At 34.0% G+C, this 22,863-nt stretch overlaps 1 protein-coding gene across 2 annotated transcripts in view; it reads right to left on the bottom strand.

The window, feature by feature from the left end:
* Positions 1–405: 405 nt before the first annotated feature.
* Positions 406–22,863, bottom strand: part of RSBN1L (round spermatid basic protein 1 like) — a 65,446-nt gene continuing 42,988 nt past the window's right edge. The window contains exons 4-8 of one of the 2 annotated variants that reach the window (XM_082473487.1): positions 14,864–15,001; positions 13,082–13,224; positions 9,616–9,783; positions 4,388–4,496; positions 406–4,298 (exon numbers count right to left, since the gene is read on the bottom strand). In XM_082473487.1, the coding sequence (XP_082329613.1) occupies positions 3,657–4,298; positions 4,388–4,496; positions 9,616–9,783; positions 13,082–13,224; positions 14,864–15,001 (1,200 nt within the window). In that variant the 3' untranslated portion in view covers positions 406–3,656. The remainder of the gene's footprint in view (positions 4,299–4,387; positions 4,497–9,615; positions 9,784–13,081; positions 13,225–14,863; positions 15,002–22,863) is intronic. The other variant, XM_082473488.1, reaches the window with a different exon arrangement.

Below are 22,863 nucleotides of genomic sequence, written 5' to 3'. Positions count from 1 at the left end.
AGAAGGAAGAAAGATTAAGAAAGAGCTGTTCTACCACTCTAAAGATAAAACCCATCATGTCACTTTTTACCAGCCTAGAAGTATTTTGAAAACAATGGTACTTTTGTCCTCTCCTCCTGGGATAAAAATAGTCATATCTAGAGGGAAGGGAGGCAATTTATCATGCCATCCCAGCACCCATACCTTACTAGTTTAGCGACCTTGTTTAAGGTGATCTTTAATATTCTTCTCTGTTGGCATAAGTCAATTTTTGATATTTTTAAGAGTAAAAACGATTTTCAGATTGGAATCACTTTCAAGATCTTATAGTTTCTGTTGAAGATAGAGAAACAAGAATTTTTAAATATGACAAGATAAAGGTAAAATGTCAAATATAAGAAAATAATTACAAAACATGGAAAAAGATTATGGTTATCAATTTTAGTATTTATTGAAAGGTGGAAGACAAGGAAAATTCCTCTCAAACTCCAAAAATAAATCCTGCACCTTCGCTAAAAATGCAAAATGAACTGAGATATTTGCTTTACATGACAATGAAACTATCCAAAAAATGACTGAATCCAAATTTACCAAAACAGTGCTAATCTATTATTTACAAAGATGATCTTACCTGCCATAAGTATTTGGGAAAAACCTATTTTACACTCAGGAACACTAATGAAATACCTTGAAGACTTAATCCAAGAAATAAAATATTTCCTACCCTCCATGACCACCCCCCCCCACAAAATTAAAGAATGGATTAAAAATGAATATATGCGGAAACAAACAGTATTTCCAATAACCTTATACACACACGCGAGCACAGGCACATGCACACACACACAGAGTGTTGTGCTAGATCAACCTAATCTTTATTTAAGGTCAACAGCTGTAGTGACAAAGACGATAATGAATATGGCTTTAGTAAAGTTTTCAACCAAATATCACAAATGCTTAATTCTTTTGATAGCTAACCAGCTAACCTGAGTATGGAATATATATTACTTAGCTAAAAGGATATGAACAAAAATAATTAAAAAGAAAAAAAATCACTGTAGCAGACACCACTGAGGTACCTTAGTTTTTTTTTTTTGTAAAGGTCTGTATGGCAATTTAATAATTTACATAACAACTATTTATTCTATATAGTATAAGTTCACACAGAAACTGTATCTTAAGTGCTTCATTATTCTGGTCCAAGAAACTGGAAATAACAGAAAAAAAGTCGTGTTCAGATAAGAACTGGAATGTACTAACTAGGAAACCATTAATACAATATTGAAATAAAAATTATTTGTATGTAACAAACGTAGCCAACAACTTCTCAGATTGCATCTGAAGAGAATTTTTAAATTATAACCCATAAGACAGGAACATAAGCATTACTCAAGGTGACAAGGCTGTAACTTGAAATCTGTGTTCACTGACTTGTATTTCACCTCCACAGAGATGTATGCATTTTACAAAACAATTAAAATGTCAAAGTATGGAGAATTTTGACTATAGGTTATATAGGAAACTACACTTAAAAGCGACCACTCTGGTTGTTTTAGGTATGTCTTTAAGTTAAAAGTTTAAGGCTCATATATTTTGGAGGGATACCCTAAAGACATGTAATAAACAGTATGGTCTCATGCATCTATGTGTATGACACTGGAAAACTGGAGCTAAAACGAACCTTGTTAAATATGTTACCCTTCACTTAAAGAAAGAAAAACCTAAACATTTTTACCACATTCTCTCTCAATTTTCAATACTGGTTTGTTATAAACTTTTGTCTCCCAAAAAGGTAGGTGAAAATACATAAATTTAGCTAAAAATAGAAGATAAAGGTGGTGAGGAGCAGGATACGTAATATATAAAACAAAATCCCTATTTACATTTGCATGATTTATACTTTCCTTACGTCATGAAAATTCCTATGTTGCAAATATACTGATATTCTACAAACCACTGAGATTTCCTTACAATATTTGCCTACCCTTTTAAACTGGAGGCCACAAATGACATCATTGCTGCAATTTATTTTTTCTGGTGAAATGCCTCTAAGTAAGCTTCTCCCTAACCAGAGAGATAAGCAGTTTTATGGGTACCACAAAAGAGGCTGGAGCAGAAACCACTGAAAGTGAAATAGCAACACTAGCTCAAAAGGCAGTACAAAGAACCCATTTGAAAGTAATCAACCGAAGTATGAGCCCAGAAAAATACCAAATTCAAGTAAAAGAAAATAGATTTGCAACCAGCAGAGTTCCTAACATCAAAGCATACACTGAAGACATTTGTTTGACTTTTAATTACAGTAGTGGAAGCAATCTGAAACAGTGCTGAAGTCCATTATTGAAGAGATTTGTTTTAATCATCTTTAGCTAGGCACTGGCAATCCTGTTTCCTATCCCAATTTTACTTTCTAGAGCTTCTTTTGAAAAAAGAAAAAAGTACTCTAAGTTGTTTACCTTGCTAGGGTAGGGAGAGGGATGCTTAGAAAGATGAGGTAACAAATCTTATTTTGTTAGTTATCTCTCTGTATATGGCAGTTGAGTCACTGCCCTTATTTTAATATTTTGTATTTGCCGTATTTTCCTCCTGTTCCTCAAGAAAAATGTAATAGAGGATTTTAACTGCTCAGAATTAAACTTTCTGTAACTGAACATTTTTTCTCAGCTACTATTAGGTATAGTATGGGTGGGTGCTGATTAGTAAGAAAATTTTCTCCACTTCTTATTCCATACACTACAAAGAAAATTCACGTTATAGGGCTACATAATCAGGTCACATAACTTCATTAGTTAAAGGGTTAAATATCACTAACTGACCTTGTTTCTCCCAACTTATAAAATTGTTTCTATTACCTAAACTGCTCTCTTAATGTTGAATATAAATATTTAAAAATGTATTCCAGGGAGTATAGGAAGTTTCACATATTCATCTTATTCAGCAATTTAAGAAGTTATGCAAAATATGATAACATATATATATATCCCCATACATACACACACACATATAAATATGCTTTCATAACTGAATCTTGGTTTTAAAAATGCTTGCACAGTGTGGGGAATTTAAATATTCACAAGATTTGAATACATACATTTGCACTCCATTAGCACTCTAAGTGGATATACCAGCAGAAACATAATAGATCAAATAAATGATTTAACTGAATTGTCAGTTTGGTGGGGTTTTTTTGCAGACCCAACAGAAAACATATTATTATGAACCTTTATTAAGTGGCTCACATTTCAGTATAAATCACACTAAAAAGATTTTTTAAAAGCTATTTACACTACAGTGCTGACACATTTAAAATGAAAAAAAAAATCAGTATAAATAAGCTCTATGGAAAAGCCTTAAATTGTCAAAAAAGAATTCTGGCTCATATTACAAAATATATATATATGTTAATGTCAGCTCAATTCTAAAACCTACAACTCCAACTCAAATGATTTCCTTAAAGACTCCTTTTGTTTAAACCTGCAATGTTTACAGTGCATCTGGCCCTAAGTGCTTTGATACTTCACAGTTATGGACAGGCACTGAGGAATGTTACAAAGCTACATAAACTATAATTTGTAACAGACTTGGGAGCAAGTTCTTGGCTTGCTTTCAGAATTCATGAATCTTTATTACATTATTAAGTTTAAGAAAAAAAACAATTTTAAATGGTATATACAAATTTAGCACAAAATGTTATCATCTTTTGTCTCTTGATTTGAATGTGTTGAACTATGTTGCCTTGTATCAACTAGACTTATGAGACTTCCAGGACACATTTCTTCCTTTAAATCTTTGTTGCTATTTTCAAATTTAGAGTCCACATCAATCTTAAATTCTGTAAATTGAACATGATCCAATTTTGCTTTAACATTCTTGCCATCCATATTATTTGGTGCTCCAGTCTTTTCAGGAATATAAACATTCACAGGTTCTTCCTTGATTCTTACAGATGCAATAGGTTCATGTTTAATCTGCTGTAATTCATATTTAGAATGAAGTTTGTCTGAAAAAACAGAATCCAAGGAGGTTTTGCTTACAGCACAAATCATGCTGTCAGTGTGAGGTCCAAGAACTGATGATGTGGAATCTGGTGACGTGCGTGTTTCATTAGTAACTGTACTCTGAGCAGTGTCCTCCTCTGAGTGATATAACTTGAGACGAACATGCCATGCTAAACTGCATACAGCTGAAACTGTCTTGAACTGATGAACAACATTCCTCGGAATAAAATAAATGTCATTATCATACAGCTGAATCCTGGCATAGCGAATGCCTTCCCTCCTCAGTTGATTAAGTTTTGCATCATCAACCCACTGGACACACTAAAATAAAACAAAACAAAACAAGAAATACCAATAAGTCTTTTCCACAATAAAAATTAAATTGAAGATAATAATAGTTTAAAATATACCTGGGACAGTGGAGGTTCATGTAAATCTAACTGCATTCGCTGAACTACTTCTAAGAAATCTTCAGCATGAAAACAAATTACATCTTTGGTTATTCGGGGTTGATCAGGCCTAAAAAAGAACATGAGATAATGAAGAGTCTGCCATTAATGTTTCACTCTGCTAAGTCCTTATTAAATTCAAAGCAAAAATAGTTTATGGTCAAAACCAAAGTATTATCTTAGAAGTAAACTGTAATTAGAAGACCACTTTACATATTTAAACGAAGGGATAACACCATGAGTTTCAACCTAAATATGGATAAAAACAACTCATTTTATTATTTACACACACACACACACACACACACACACACACTTTGGTATAGCAGAGCAGAAACTTTATTCATTAATCAAGGAATGGAGAAGGGAGAGCTCATGCTCTGAAAACACCTTCTCCCTGAAGGGAGAAGAGTAAGGGAATTTTAAGGGGTAGGAGGCAGACATATCATCAGGGCTCTTGCAAAGGGGTGGGGATTTCTAGGAGCAGCCTCACCTCATTTTATTATAGCTATGTGTAATCATATTTTAAAAAATTAAATTGACTTGAATTGGTTAATTATGCAAATCAAAAAACTAAGTGTTTAGTCTTAAAGTTAAGACTTTAACTTAAAGTCTTTAATTTGTTGTCAATACTTCAACAAATTAAGTGCTAAATTAAAAATACTACATAATATAAAATTTAGAGGTAAATATAGGGGGAAAGGAATACATTCTTTCAATACAGACATATATAACTGCAATGACACCAAAAATCCCTAAATAACTCTTAAAAATTAAGAGACATTCATTAGAAAAGTACTTATAAAATAAACTGTTACCATCCTACTTGCTGAGGTTAATAGAGTCTTTAAATATAATACTAAAAAAAAATCCTCCAATTCTTCAATTAAGAATATACAAATACATGTTTATAAAAGATGCTCAAAATGGATTTTGGAATAAAATCCCAAGCAACATAAATACCAACCCCCCCACCCCAAAATCATACCAAGGCAAATCATAACCAAATTTTAAAAGACCAGTGATAAAATCTAAAACTCATGCATCACATTAATATACAGGGAAGGAGGGTAAGAATGATTGCAGGCTTCTCATCAGAAACAATGCAAGCCAGAAGAGAGCACACTATCTTTAAAGTACTGAAAGAAAAAGTCAGTCTAGAATTCTATAACCCCCAAAATATCCTTAAGAAAGTGTGAAATAAAAACATTTTCAGACAAACAAAAACTGAGAGAATCTGTCACCAGAAGACCAGTACAACAAAGAATGTTAAAGAACTTCTTCAGGCTGAAGGAAAATGATATTTAGATGAAAATGTAGATCTATTCAAAGGAATGTAGCGTGCAAGTAATAGTAAATATGAAAGATATTTTATTCTCATCTTAAAAATCTCTTCAGAAATAATTCCTTAATGCCAAAGAAAGCAACATATTTGGGGCAGATGGTTATAGCATACATAAAGCAAAATGTATTAATAATAATTAGCACAAAGGCCATAAATGGGAGCAGGGAGAGATGGCAGTATACTATTGAAAGTTCTTACACATTACATAGCAGGTATAATATTATTTGAAGGTACACTATGATAACTTTAGAGTAACCACTAGTAAACAAATAGTGGAGGTATAATGAAACGCTAAAAAAGGTAAGAAAGAAAAGTGGGGATATTATAAAGCAGAAACTAACACACCATTGTAAAGCAATTATACTCCAATAAAGATGTTAAAAAAAAGTTAACCTGAAAAAAAAAAAGTGGGGAAAAGGAATGAACTGACATATTAATAATACTGAGTCTTTCAATCCATAAACAAGGTATAGCTCTAACATTTCTGTAAGTCTTATTTAATTTTTCTCATTGGTGTTTTGTAGTTTTCAGTATGTCATTTATTTAAAAAATATATCTCTAAGTATTTCATAATTTTTATGTTTTTATAAGTTGGCATTATTTTTCTTTTCATTTTCAAAATGTTTCAAAGTGTTTATTGCTAATATATAGAATTAAAATATATACAAGTGACTTTTCAATATTGTCTTATCTTGTGACTTAGATAAATTCTAGTACTTCTTTTGTAGACTTAGAACTATCCCTATACACAATTATTTTGTCTTACTCTAAGACCCTGTAATTCCATTTCTATGCATTTACTGAAATGAAATGAAATTATATGTGCACACAAAGGCTTGAAAGGGAATGTTCATAAGAGCTTTATTCATAAAAACCCCAAACTGGAAACAATTCAAATGTCTATCATCAGGTGAACGGATAAATCAATTGTGATGTATCCATACAATGACATACCACTCAGCAACAAGAAGGAGTGAACTACTAATACACATAACAATATAGATGAATGTCAAAAACATTATGCTGAGTGAAAGAAGTCAGGCAACATACGATTCTATTTAAATGAGATTCTAGACTAGGCAATACTAACCTATAAAGACAGAAAATAGATTTATAGATGTCTGGAGCTGGGGTAAGAATGGGGGGAGATTAACTGCCAAGGTATATGAAGGAAACAAAATGTTCTATATTTTAGTTGTGGTAATGGTAACATGGCTGTATAAATGTGTCAAAACACATCAAACTGTACACTTACAACAAGTGTGTGTATTACTGAATACAAATTATACTTCAATAGTTGATTTTTCAAAAAACTGGATTTCAAGAAGCAACCTTAAATATATAAATCTATGTGAATTCTATCTTCCTAATACTAAAAAGTGATATAAAATTGATCAACACTTCACAAGTCTATCTAGTTTAAGATTTCTTTGTAGTCTCTATCAATCCCAGTCCTTTATCTCAAATTGGTATTAAGCCTGGCTCTAAGATAAAGTCAAGAGTCTTGGACTTCCCTGGTGGCGCAGTGGTTAAGAATCTGCCTGCCAATGCAGGGGACATGGGTTCAAGCCCTGGTCTGGGAAGATCCCACACACCATGGAGCAATGAGCCCGTGTGCCACAACTACTGAGCCTGTGCTCTAGAGCCGGTGAGCCACAACTACTGAAGCCCACACGCCTAGAGCCCGTGCTCCACAACAAGAGAAGCCACTGCAATGAGAAGCCCACGTGCCGCAATGAAGAGTAGCCCCCGCTCACTGCAACTAGAGAAAGCCTGCGTGCAGCAATGAAGACCCAACAGAGCCAAAAATAATAAATAAAAAAATTAATTAATTAATAAAAAAAAAGAATCTAATACTCTAATGCCTAATGTCTCCTTGAGAAAAAGAGTAGAACTCAAAACACTAAGATAAGGAGAACACTAAGAGAAAGCACCAATTTCCTTAATATAGCTTAATTTAACAGCAAGAAATAACAATAAAGGGATCATAGACCACGTTTGCATCAGAGCCATGAAACCCTCTTAAAGCATCAACGAAATTATTTTCTTACCATCTTTAATACTAAGAGATTAAAGCAGCATTGGTATAGAAAGCAAACTGTATTTTACAATACTGAGAAAACTCATAGCTAGCAACATCTCATTCCAAAATCTGTCTCAAATTAAATCTGGCCACCTAATATATTCATACTTTGACAACAGTCTTTTTCACTGTGAAATTGCTAGCTTCAAGTGTTTTTTCATTCAGTAACTATTTATAGGGAACTATGATGGGCCTGTGAAGGACAGGACACAATCTCTAACATCAAATCACATATAAAGTGGAGAAGAAAGCATATACCAACAATAATTTAAAGGAGCTTAAGAGAGATTTAAACAAAGTTAAGGCCAAGAAGCAAGAATATTTATCTCTGAAAAAAAAAAAAATGTAACTATGTGGCTAACTTTAACAAATACTATCTATAAATCAGAGTTCACCCTAAATAAATTTTGATGCCACTCTTAAATCCTTTATACCAAACATTCAAGAAAAATCTCATTAATTTGAAACAGGGGTTTGTTGTAATGATTTCCAAAGAGATAAATTTGCCCTTACTCTTTGACAAAATTAGTTATTTTAAACCAGATTATAGTAAGGAATTAGAAACTATATGGGAACAACCACAGATATTTGATAATTACCATTTAACTTAAACACAATTATAAATTATTATTATTGAATTATAAGCTATTAATGTCATTTTCCTAAGGACCTCTTAGGGTTAGTTCAGTACTAGTTACTTTGTATATCTGAAGTTGATAAAGCTTCATTTATATTAAGAAAGAAGGTCAGTTTACAGTGGCCTCCCCACTCGGTATTAATTTATAAAATATTACTTTAAATTTTCCCTTTTGCATAAAGGGTCAATCTTGTATTCACAGCCTCTGAAAAAATTTCCTCGTATAGAAAATACAGGCAATATTTTTCACATCATCTTAGGAATCTATGCAACAATACTGACATTTTATACTTTCAGAATTAAAAACAGTTTCTTTTTACTTAGAAAAATTTCTTGCAACTTAGTATCTAATTCAACTGCTTTAATAAGCAAAACAGCATATTCCATCTTAAGTTTCATACCCAAACAATACTCAATTTGAAAACAAAACCTAATTGAGCAAAGTTATCTTACAGTATAAATATAGCTTTGCTCTATGATAAATGGAAATTTTTTTAATGTATGGGATGACCACCTCTAAGTATATTATCCATTTTCATTAAGAAAATTATTCATTCTTCTAATCTATCAAAAGAGTCAGTGAAACTTCCAAGCAAAGCCAGAAAAAATTAATATAGTAAGGTAAACAAACACTTAGTAGATACCAAACCTTAGAAAGATAGCAAGTTAAAACAGTATAAAGAAAAAACACAAGAATTTGGAGTCAGTTCTGAAATCAGACTCAGCTCTACCACTTATTAACTATATGACTATGACAACATTACTTGATAGTCCTGAGCCTCAGTCTCCTTGTGCAATAAATACGGGCCTAAAAGTAGAGAAAATTAACTGAACATTTGTAAATGGGCATACAATAAGCACCAAGTGAACCTTACGTTTTCCATTACCTTAGATAAGACAACTGTTTTCAACTCTACTCACGTAGAAAATGAAACTACTTCAGTCAAGCCCAAAAGATAAAATCTAGATTCTAGCAATTGAAAATCTTCTTTAGTACAATTATACAACTAGGATATCCAAATACAGGGGAAAATGAAACTTTTCCCCCCACAGTAAGAAGAATTACTGAAAAACTTCCCAAGAAAAATTTTAGAAGCCATTAAATAGCAGTAGTTAATATATACCACTCTCCACAGTGCACAGCCTTCAACACTCCAACAGCAGCTGTAGTCTGTCGTTCAAAACCTTGTCCTATATGATCTGCATGAGCTCTTGTTCTGTCTTCAAAGAGCATCTCACGAGGCTCACTAGTTCGAGGTAGGTACTGCAGGTTTTTTATCTCATTGGTAGTTCTGTTAAAACAAAATTTTATATATAAAGAGACAGAGAGAGGCAGGCTTATGTATATTAAGGCTTAATTGCCTTCAAACATTTGTATTCATGTACTGACAGGTTTAACTTTTTTATATGCATTAATAGTTACAGAACACCTACTCTGTGTCAGGCACTATCTAGGCACTGGAGCTACTGAACAAGACAGTAGTGAATAAGACAGACAAGTTCCTTACTCTCGTAGGAGTTTATATTCTAGTGAGAGATAGACCAAAAAATAAACAGCAAGAAAACACTAGGCAATAAGTGCTTCCATAAAACATGCACGGTTCACTGAAGGTAAGGAGAAAAAAAACACTTTAGCTCCACCCTGGAGGACAGACATCTCCCACTGGGCCTCTCCTCCACCGCTCACCTTCTAGAATCCATATGCATACAGAAGCTGCTGACTACCTGGCCTCACTCACTGCAGAAACCCTCTCCAATTTTGCTGCAGAAGGGGAACTGGGTGAGAGGAATTTATTTTGGGAGTCATCATCTCATTTATCTCCCTGTATGATTTTTCTGTTGCTTCCAGAGACAAATCAGGATTGCCCCCATTGTTTTCTCATCTCATCCTAGTCTATCCCCTAGGGTCACTCTTCCTTTTTGGTTCTCTAACTTCCCACCCTCAATCTCTACTACTTTACTACTCTTTGTGCACTCGTTTTTTTTAAATTTATTTATTTATTTTTGGCTGTGTTGGGTCTTCGTTGCTGTGCGTGGGCTTCCTCTAGTTGCGGCGAGCGGGAGCTACTCTTCATTGCAGTGCACGGGCTTCTCATTGCGGTGGCTTCTCTTGTTGTAGAGCACGGGCTCTAGGCGTGCGGGCTTCAGTAGTTGTGGCACGTGGGCTCAGTAGTTGTGGAGCACGGGCTTCGTTGCTCCACGGCACGTGGGATCTTCCCGGACCAGGGCTCGAACCCGTGTCCCCTGCATTGGCAGGCGGATTCTTAGCCACTGCGCCAGCAGGGAAGCCCCTCTTTGTGCACTCTTGTCTTACAGTTTTATATAAACTTTCACACAGACACACACACAATGCTTTAACATACTTTTTTGCTGTTTGTGATTAATGTTTTACAGGTATTAGAAAGCTAGATGATGATGTTGCTTTCTGTGGAAAGCTAACAGGCTTTCAAACCAAGTCTGGTCTCATTATACCACATTCTAATGAATTAAGACTTTATTAAAGCATTTGGCACAGTGCCTAGGGCAGTGTTGTCATTAGTTGGTCAGACTATAACGTGATGTGAAACGACCACATATACCATGGATTGTAATCCCTGAGGATTACAAGTTCCTCAAGGGGCTGGTGAACTCCCTTAAATTACATGTAAAAGTTTGTATATATCTGCTTTATTCTAGGGAGAGTCTTTCAGATTCTCAAAATGATTTGTAAATCCAAATTAAGAATCACTGAGATACACACCAAGTTTACCATTTACTACCAACTTAAAAATTAACTTGTAAAAATTTCATTGAACCAAAATTTATTTATTAAACAGGCACTCTGTTTAGGTGCTAGAGACACATTAGTAACAAGCACAACATTGTCCCTGCCCTCATATAACCTACATTTTACTCTATGACCATTTCTCCCTGTTCTGTTTTTTCTTTTTAAATTTATAACCAGTGAGACCATCTTTAGACATCTAAAAAATGTATTATCTCCCCCAGGATCACCCACTCCATTCCCATCAATGTTAAGCTAGTGTACATTCTTCTACACTTTCCTCTGTGCTTACATAAATATACTCTTATACATGTTTTTTTAATTTATTTTCATAAAAATAGAATCATACTGGACATATACTCTACATTTTGCTCTTTTCAAGTGTCATGGATATCCAGCTCAACAGACAAAATTTCATATTATGAAATTAACTATTTCACCACATTCTTTAACAGGAATGTACCAAAATGTATTCAACCATTCTCCTGTTAATGGACATTCAGACCATTTTAAAATTTATCTCAATATAATAAATGCTGCAATTAACATTCTTATACATTTACCTTTAGTGCTTTTATTTCTTGGGACAAATTCCCAAAAGTAGGGGTCCTGGTTCAAGGAGTATATATATGTTAAACTTTATGAGCTATTTTAGATTACTTCTAAAAAATGATTACAGAAGCTCACCCATCAACCAATAATATATATTACCCTGTTTCCTCACGTACCTACCAGCCTGTAATATACTCGCTCTGTTAATAATTTTTGCCAATGTAATGGGTAAAAATAATATCTCATAATTCTTTTAATATATACTTAATATACAATCGACTACCTGGGGCCTATTTTTCTATTGGGTTGTTTTACATTTTTCTTCTCAATTTAGAAATGCTCTTTGTATATTAACTTTAGTCTGTCACATGTTACAAATGTTTTAGTCCAGTCTATCATAGTTTTGAACTTTGTTGTTGATGTCTTTTCTCTCACAAATAGTATTATCATTGTATTTTTTAATCTTTGCTTAGGAAGATCTCTCCTAAGCTTAAGCATTTTATTCTAATATTTTTATTTTTTACTTATTATGTTCAAATCCCTTACTTCTTGTATAACATTGGGGTTATGGCTTTGTTTTCCTTCAAATGGACTCCCATTTACGCCAGCATTATTCATTAAATAAATTTTTCTTTTCCCACTTATCTCATTAAGCTCCCAATATACTTTGATCTGTTTGTGTACTCTATCTTATTCCAATGATCTTTTTGAGCTTTACAGTACTTTTTAATATCGAGTAAGACAAGGTCCCCCTCATACTTATCTTCTTTTTCACAGCTTTCTAGACTGACTTTATTTATTCTTCCTTATGAACTTTAAAATTATTTTATCCAGTGCTGGAAGTGTGAGTCCATTTGTAATGCTAAAAATTCCAAAGGACTATCATTTTTGTCCAATCCAGAACATAGATCTAAACATTTGTTTAGATGTTATTCTATATCTTTTATAAGATGTTTTAGTTTTCTTAAAATGAATATTATTTAAATTTATTTCTGAATATTTATTAAATTTATTCCAAAGCAGTTTATGCCTCTGTTGTGAATGATATTTTTTCCATTCCTAGTTACAATTTATTGTCATTTGCCTACATTTTTCATGTTTTATTTATATTTGATACGTATAAGAAATTATATCAGCATGTGTAACCATTTTTGAACTTACATTTCAATTACACTCTAAATTTTCCCTTCCTTCTTCCTCCAAATTTCAACAAACATACACATACCAATGTACAAATACCCATCCCCAGCAAAAAACATTTATATCCAACATACCTTTTCCTTTTGAAAGGTGACTTTGGCATATCAGCCACAGGGATCATTTGTTCTCCCGGGCGTACCCACATGATGGGACCATCATCACTATCTTTTCGACTCTCTAATTTTAGACTAGATAGTGTCCCCCATGGCAGTGTACACTAGAGGCAAATAATTACAGAGAAATTAATTATTTTTAAAATGTATCTTCAAATATACATTAAAGACTATTGTCCCCTTGACAAAATTTCATATATACATTTAAAATACATACGTATTTTAAATATATTCATACATATTCATAAATTTTCCTTCATAATGTTCTATTTCAAACACAACAAGAGAGTAATTATTCTTGGATGGTTTCCCCCACTTCCCCAACCCTGCCAGAGGTATGATTCACTGTATTTATCATTTATTATTCTTCCTTCTACCAAATATATGGGTCATATGATGTTAATTAGTTGGCAAAATAAGTGTCTTCCATGAGAATCTATAAAAACGAACAACTGAGTTTAAAAAATGGATACCTCAAAAAAAAGGGGGGGGATATACCTCTGATTAGTTATAATCAAAACCTAACAAAACAAAAAGGAAAACTAAACCAAAATCAAAATTTATTTCTGTGTAGTAGTTTCTTGAAAAGGTTGCTGGTCTAAAAGCAGGAATTAACATCTTTGAAAAGAAAAGAGAAATGACCAAGGGCCACTATCCATGGAATGGTGACAAAATGGGTATTTTTTTAAAAACCATACCCCCTTTTCAAAAAGGGGAGCTTGTCAAATTAAATTTCTCCAGAAAGAATGCATTTAGCTCATTTGCTTTTAAAATTAACATCTGAAACATAAATATTTAAATGACGGTGTTTTTAAAATAGCACTCAAAATAAATGCAACCAAATTCCATGTCACTAGTTGGGAGAAACAGACAAGGAACCAAAGGTTTAAAAGGAACAAAAAAGGAAATAAAAGGGGAATGGAGTAGGGTGAAAAAGAAAAGGAAGAAAAAGATATATATACACATATAGACTAGAAAATTGAGCATGCAGAAGTGAAAAAAGAAGAGATGTTTAACAGATTATGTGGCAAATACTAAACTGATCTTGTCACATTTTGACCTTTGAATTACTGATTAAATAACTGACCTAACTACATAGATCAGAGATTTTTCTCTCAATAGGATAGCCCCAGCCGCCCATAAGAAGAAATATTTTCTGGAATGCAGAGACTGTTGGGAAATAAAAAAGAAAACAGAATCTGGCTAAAAATCATTTAAAGAATTTAAAGGGGCCTTAAAGCTGCATAGTTTAAATACCTTATTTTATGGATGAGGAAACTGAAGCCCAGAAAGTTTAAACGGCTTGCCCAACCCAGCTAGGATCTCCAAGATTGAAATACAGTTATATAACTTCCCAGGCCAGTTTTCCACAAACCCAAACTGCCATTCCCTTGTCCTGAACACTTTAATTTAGTAGGCATCCTTCCTGTACCTCTTAAATCCTCTGGCACTCAGTTTATAAAAAGCTGATAAACGGATGGAACTTATTTTCCTAAAGTGGCAGCTACAGGCAAGTGTTATTTTCTGGTCCACCACTTAGCTCTGCCATTAAAATTAGTACCTGAGAAGTCACACACACACACCACACAAGAATTACTTCTACTTTGTCATCTCTTCCTTTCCTTCCTTATAATTCAAATGAAATTAAAGTTTTTATAATTCTGAAACAGCCATGATCTGTTATCACTTGTAGCATGAAAGTAACTCCCACAACTTAGACTGCTTGATATTGTTTTCTCTTACTTTTAAAAATGGTGACTCTTCCAACATGTCAAGGAACTCAGGGAAGTAATCTCCCACTTCTTCATCTACCGCTCCCACCAAGCTGATTTGTCGCATTGGGCCAGCTCTATAAGTACCGTGAGAATACGTTCTTTTTACCTGAAGGATATGGATTTAATTAAGTTAAACATAAGATAATGCCTGTTATCATTGGATAACACTAAATTATGTTGTCTGAAAATATTAGAACATAATGTGTGGCAAGCAAAACAACAAAAAAAAAGCCTTTCACAAACAGTAAAAAAAATAAGGCACTTAAAAAAAAAGAAAAGATCAGCACAAAATCAAGCTATTTTACCTTCTCTAGCTATTCCTACACACTGCTTATGAAAACACAGTTGAGATAAACAGCGTAATTCCAGACAACTAACTATAATTTATCCTTATAACAGAGGAGTTTATTATTTGATCTACAGTGCCACTGAAATTATATTCAAAAGTTCCTGTACCTATATTTTCCTAAATGGTTCATATCTTTTTGTCAGAATTTTCAAAAGTAGACCCTCTGAAAACGTTGCATTTAACCATCACCAGTAGTTTGTATGCCCAAAAGGCCACCAGGAATGATCTTCCCTTCTAGATCTTAGCATGTTAACTAGGATCCAGTTTACATTTTTCTGATGAAAATCTACTAGAGCTTGAGAACCAAAAGTCCTAGGTCCCAAATCTATCTACCTTTGCTATCTACCAGCTATGTGACCTCCAGAAATCACTTAAATTCCTTGAGTTTGAGTTTCCTTAACTGGAAAGATTTACCTCGGATTGCTGAAGAAAACAATAATTGTACAGTGTGAGCAAATGGGTATCATTTGAATATCAACCAAAATAAAACAACCTATATACCTCAAGAATCACTGGTACCTAAGTTTTCAAAAGCACATTTAAATCTTGCAAAGAAACCTCATATACTAACAGTAGTAAACAAGAGTATTTTTAAAGCTAAACAACTTCCTTTCACAACAAACTTCAAGCAAAATCCTAATTATTTTTTTCTCTGGATTAGCCTTTGTGGCCACTAACTGTAGGGAAACTACACTGTCTCAGTTTGCCTGGGTCTATCCCAGTTTTAAAATGGAAAGTCCCATACCAGGCAAACCCAGATGGATGAGCTTTCATCACATCAGAGACACAGACTCTAAAATATTTTCATATCACAAGGTGAATTCCCACAATTGCAGCTGATACAGATAGTATTCTGTATCAATGTATTTAAGCCCCCACCCACATCAAAAACATGACAATAAAAGTTCTATCATAATAGAACATTTGACTAAAACATTAGAGAATTTTATTTTTTAGCATAATAAGCAAAACAGTATAACAATGATACATTAATTCCTTAATAAATTTACCAGAATTCCAAGGTTAAGTTTTCATGAACTATCACAAATTCACTTCTCAGAACCATAAAACCTTGCTCCAATCCCCAAGTTACAAAAAAAAGTTGGGGTCTGTGTCCCCATTTTGTACTCATGATCTGACCTTTTTCTTGTCTCCCAAAAGTTCCTAGCATCTCCAGTACTGTGAGAGCTAAAAGTTAAAATCTGACTCTACAACAATATTTAGGCTTTAGATGTTTAGATATACTAAGAGTACCGCAACAGGAAAATTAGTCATCACTAACGCATTTCTGTAATTCAGTCTAACAAAGCTAAAAATATCAAGTTGAAGTTTAGCAAATTTATAAGAATTGATATCAATTCTGTTAAGTGACTCTGAGTTTGTGGCTTCAGTTTTGGATCTGCAAATGGTCATGAGTTTTTGAGAGACCTCAAGACCATTCAGTGAAATCGAACACCTTCTATTGTAAAACACAAATTTACAAGTGCTTTGAAATATTCATTTGACTTACAAGTCACATTAGGTAATATTTCCACTTCATACAAATAAGTAAATTTTCTGTGCCTCAATCTTCTCTGTCTTGTTTAAACTTAGATAACTCATCTAAATTGTTAACCAGTTCTAACAAAGCCAGAATCAAGAAAGTCTTTGCCATCCAGCTGGTTCATTCTACTACATCAACTGAATAATTTGGGCAGTGACTCAATTATCAACATCAACAAGGATCAGCTGAATAATTTGGGCAGTGACTCAATTATCAACGAAATAATTAGGGCAGGGAGGAATGTTCAGTGAGGGAATCCTAAAATACTAAGCACAACTGAATTTATGAGTTCTCGCAAAGAAATGGGTACTTTAAACATACTTTTAAAGCAAAAGTCAAACGCATATATGGTCTACTGGACTCTTTTTTTCCAAGAGAGTATGTGCAAGAACTAAATACATGCATACAAAAGATACACCAATAAAGAAAGAATGCTCTTTAATATGAATGTTAGGATTTAGGAGTCAGAGACAATCTACTCTGAGGAAATGTAAAGTCTGAAATTATAACAGTTTATTTAATAGGCAAAAACATGAAATAACTCATTTCTCAAATAACTGAAATAGATTTTGGAGTTCTACCTAGTGGTTGCCATGCAATTCAAATAACTACTTCCATTCTAAAAAAAAAAACAAACAAAAACCCTACTATAACAGTATTTAACTACAGAGAAGGGATAAATACAATTAATAATCAAAAAAACAGAACTAGTAGGACTTCCCCGGTGGCGCAGTGGTTAAGATTGCTCACTTCCAATGCAGGGGGCCTGGGTTCGATCCCTGGTCAGGGAACTAGATCCCACATGCATGCCACAACTAAGAGTTTGCATGCCACAACTGAGGAGTCCACGTGCTACAACTAAGGAGCTGGCAAGCTGCAACTGAAGAGCCCACCTGCCACAACTAAGGAACCTGCCTGCTGCAACTAAGGAGGAGGCAAACCGCAACTAAGGAGCCCTCAAGCCGCAACTAAAGGAGCCTGCGTGCCACAACTAAGACCTGACACAACCAAATAAATAAATAAATATTTAAAAAAAAAAACAAACCAGAACTAGTTATTAACAAGTTTAACATTCAGCCCTCTTAGAGTAAAATTTCTGTGTTTAAATGTTAAGTAAAAACATGTATCGTTTAGTAACAGAAAAAATGGGTAAAGCTTCTTGGGTGGTAATATTAAAGACAAATGACTTATAACTTAAGTACTTAACTAACTTTGATTTAACCAGATGTTGCTATTTTAGGTTGGAATGATCATTTCATTGATTGAAGAGAACATTACTGACCTAGCCATCTCATTTCATTCAAATTACACCTTTACATTAATTTCCAAGTTTACAAATGTTGTTCTTTGTTTACAAGTAAAATAAAATGAAACACATCTAAATATTAGAAATTTTAACACAATAGACTAAATTAAAACAAATTTGACTTTTCCTCCTCTCCTATGTCTATTTTGAGGCTACCTAAAAGGAGGCTGTATCTTTTGATGATTTTTTTTAAAGTATATCCTATTAAAATTCATAAATATTTCAAAGGACATTTGGGAGAAACTGAATTTTAAAGAGTAAAGTAATACAGACTCTATTTGTTGGATTATAACCTTAAATATGGTATTTGAATCTTCATAGTTCTGGTCACCTCATGGCAAAATACATATATACTATATGTAAATTCACTTACACACATAATTTGCTATAATAAAATAAAAGCACAATTCTCTCCCCTTTTCACCGAAATGTGCTAGAAATGTAAAGTACATTCTGTTTGTCCACTATTAAAACCACAGATAGGGAACTCCCTGGCGGTCCAGTGGTTAGGACTCCACGCTCTCTCACTGGCAAGGGCCCGGGTTCAATCCCTGGCCGGGGAACTAAGATCTCACAAGCCACGCAGTGCAGGAAAAAAAAAAAAAAAACCACAACACAGATATATTCCACTAAGTATGGTCTCTATATAAATTACATATACTTAGCGATCAGGTTTAAAACAAAACAGCAATTTTCTTCTAAGACATTCATTCTCCAAATATTAAAGATAATAATCTGATGACTCAATAGGATGGATATAAATAAATTTAAAACTAAATTTTAAAAATTAATCAAAATCTTAGCTTGTGAAAGTAATTTGAATTTTAAAATACAGTATAACTCAATTAAAAAATGGGCAGACCTGAATAGACACTTTTCCAAAGAAGACATACAAATGGCCAACAGGCACATGAAAAGATGCTCAACATCACTAATCATCAGGGAAACGTAAATCAAAACCACAAAGAAATATCACCTCACACCCGTCAAAATGGCTATCATCAAAAAGATCAAAAATAACAAATGTTGGAGAGGATGTAAAGAAAAGGGAACCCTTGTACACTGTTGATGGGAATGTAAATTGGTACAGCCGCTATGAAGAACAGTATGGAGTTTCCTCAAAAAACTAAAAACAGAACTACCATACGATCCAGCAATTTCACTCCTAGGTATATATCTGAAGAAAATGAAAACACTAATTCAAAAAGATATATGCACCCCAATGTTCATAGCAGCATTATTTACAATGGCCAAGATATAAAAGCAATCCAAGTGTCCATCAACAGATGAATGGATAACAAAGATGTGGTATATACATACAGTGGAATACTATTCAGCCATAAAAAAAAATGAGGGCTTCCCTGGTGGCGCAGTGGTTGAGAGTCTGCCTGCCAATGCAGGGGACACGGGTTCGAGCCCTGGTCTGGGAAGATCCCACATGCCATGGAGCAACTGGGCCCGTGAGCCACGATTACTGAGCCTGCGCGTCTGGAGCCTGTGCTCCGCAACAAGAGAGGCCGTGATAGTGAGAGGCCCGCGCACCGCGATGAAGAGTGGCCCCCGCTTGCCACAACTAGAGAAAGCCCTCGCACAGAAACTAAGACCCAACACAGCCAAAAATTAATTAATTAATTAATTTTAAAAAAGAATGAAATTTTGCTATTTGCAACAACATGGGTGGACCTGGAGAATACTGTGCTAAGTGAAATAAGTCAGACAAAGAAAGATTAATACTGTATATTATTACTTACATATGGAATCTAAAAAGTAAAATGAATGAATATAACAAAAGAGAAACAGACTCACAGATACAGAAACAAACTAGTGGTTACCTGTATGGAGGGGGAGGGGGGAGGAGGGAGGAGCAAGACAGGGGCAGGGAGTTAAGAAGTACAAACTACTATGTATAAAATAAATAAGGTACAAGGATATAATGTACAGCACAGGGAATATAGCCAATATATTTTTTTTAATTTTATTTATTTATTTATTTATGGTTGTGTTGGGTCTTTGTTTCTGTGCGAGGGCTTTCTCTAGTTGCGCCAAGTGGGGGCCACTCTTCATCGCGGTGTGCGGGCCTCTCACTATCGTGGCCTCTCTTGTTGTGGAGCACAGACTCCAGACGCGCAGGCTCGGCAATTGTGGCTCACGGGCCTAGTTGCTCCGCGGCATGTGGGATCTTCCCAGACCAGGGCTCGAACCCGTGTCCCCTGCATTGGCAGGCAGATTCTCAACCACTGTGCCACCAGGGAAGCCTGCCAATATTTTTTAACAACTTTATATGGAGTATAACCTATAAAAATTCTGAAGCACTACTTTGTCACCTGAAACTAATATATTATAAATCAACTATCCCCCAATTAAAATAAACAAGCACACTGTCATGTAACTTTTAATTATATACCATTTAACACAACTTTCTAGATTAATAACCCAATACTTGAAACATGTACTAAATCAGTTTGAACCATTAATTTAATGTTTCAAAAATGGAAAACTACACATAACAATGTATTCAAATTCAAAAAGTATATACTTCTTGATGAAACATATAGATACCACTTAAGTTGTTAAAAAAAATTACAAGAATATAATCCACACATTTTTCACAAAAAAGTAAATAGTACTCCTTGATTTATATGATACCTATTATACGGCAATATTATATAACAAATAATCCAGTTTCCTCTATTACATGGAATAAAGGTAAATCTATAATAATCATAAGGAAAAAAACCTCAATTCTCCAAAAATAATCTATCCAACAATTACAACTCAACAGCAGTGGGATGGGAGAAGGAAACAGATAAGAGTTGAAAGAATCTCTAAATAGTCAAAATTACTGTCACAAAGGCCATGATTCACAGAAGGATACTCTTCTTACATATATGTTTCTACACTAGGCATAATTCTAACTAATATCTAAAATCATAAAGGATAAGAAGCCACAAGTTTAGAAGAGGAAGGAGGGGCAAGAGGTAAGCACAGCTGCAGCTCCCCTAGGTCATCAATATTATAATATCATAATGACAAGCCTAGACCTAAAATAAAGAGATAAGTTATGTTGTATATGCTCAGGAAAAGGATAAATCTTGGTCCTTACAACTGTATGCTTCCATTATCTAGAAAAACCACTAATCTGGAAAATCTCACATCCTGATGACGCTTGACATGAAATTACTGTATTTGCTTCAGTAAACATTCATCACACTATCAGTTTTCTGATGCAGTTAAAAAATTAAATTGGAAATACCAAAAAATGTCACTGCTTTAAGACATATCCTATATGCTTCCTAAAAGGGAAATGTAGAGTTACAAAGAGGACACATATTGTTCCTCCCAATTTAGGTATACTTCTCAAAAAACACAATAAAAGACAGAAATGATACTTATTCATATATTTGCAAAAGCTGTTGACAGATGTAACATTTTTAATCTAAACCTCCCCTAGAGTCTCCCTACCCAGCAAAAACCCTACCACCATCATGACTGTATTTTCACATTTCCCTTCATTTATTCTCTATAAATGTTTTAAAGGGGGGGTGGGGGAGACTGCAGAGCAGGAAATAAAAGACTTCTTGAACCCTCTGCCAGTAAATGTCAATAACAAAATCTCAGAAGTTTTGGTTAATGGGAAAAGAACTGTTACATTACGTTTAAACTAAACCCTATTCATTTTTCTTCATGTAAATAATCTTTAAAAAACAAAAACAAAAAACACAACCTTATGATTCTGAGTTTGGCTTGCTACAAAGAAAAAAGTAGCCTTTATGACAGGAAATACATTGCCAAAAGTAAATCTATAAGTCTCAGTACTGCTTTCTCTTATTTTACTTATAAAAACTGCTGCAACAAGGGAAGCAAATATGGACACATGTAGTTCAAAAAACCATGAGGAATGACTCACTTGAAATAATGCTGTTTCCCAAAATGTATTCCCTGAAGCGAGGATTCTATAGTCCAGCAAGTTTGGAAAACTCTTCCTGTTTGAGAGGTTCACCACACACTATTAAAGGCTAGGTTCTGAGAAGTCTCACAGTAAACAAACATAACTTATTCGGCCCAGTATTAGACAAACTATTTTGACTTCAAAACCTGTTTTTCTTATTTACTTGTTTTCTTTTAGTGTACCTATCAACATCCCAAGATAGTAAAAATTCCACAGAATACGTTATAAATACTTTATACTTTATACAGTATAGTTATCTGTAATAAATATAGAAGATATTATAGATGCTTCTAGCTAGTATCATCATTAATCCAAAGGAAACACAAAAACAGGACAGTTATTACAGCAAAAAATTGAGGGGGTGAGGGCAGAAGAGGCTATTGGTTCAATTCTGGTGAGCTTTTTTGGGGGAGGGCAAGAGGAAAGAAGGGAGTCTCGTATTTTAAAAAACAAGACCAGCTCGCCACATTCCTACTGAGGCAATCTGAACATCTAACAAAAATAAGTGTGCCACAAGGGGGAGCCATTCCCCATCACATCTAGCATATCCTTTCAAATTAAAACATATAACAAGAAATAACATATAATAAACATTTCAAAAATATCCATATAACTATAACTAAAATAAGAATAAAATTGTTCTTAATCATTTTTAAACTAGTACAAAAAGGAAAAAGTCTCTCAATTAGAACATCTGGTACCTGCCATAATAGATCAGTTCAAAAGCATTCAAGGAGGACATGACAAGCACAACTGGTCAAAATGAAAATTCAGTACAAAGGCTGGCAGTGGTCAAAGATGGTATGTCAAAACATCTTTAT

The sequence above is a fragment of the Balaenoptera physalus genome (genome assembly GCF_965194825.1).
Source record: "Balaenoptera physalus genome assembly, chromosome: 8".
Taxonomy (NCBI): Eukaryota; Metazoa; Chordata; class Mammalia; order Artiodactyla; family Balaenopteridae; genus Balaenoptera; species Balaenoptera physalus.
The sequence above is the reverse complement of the archived record's forward strand: the minus strand, read 5'-3'. Positions and strand labels throughout refer to the sequence as shown.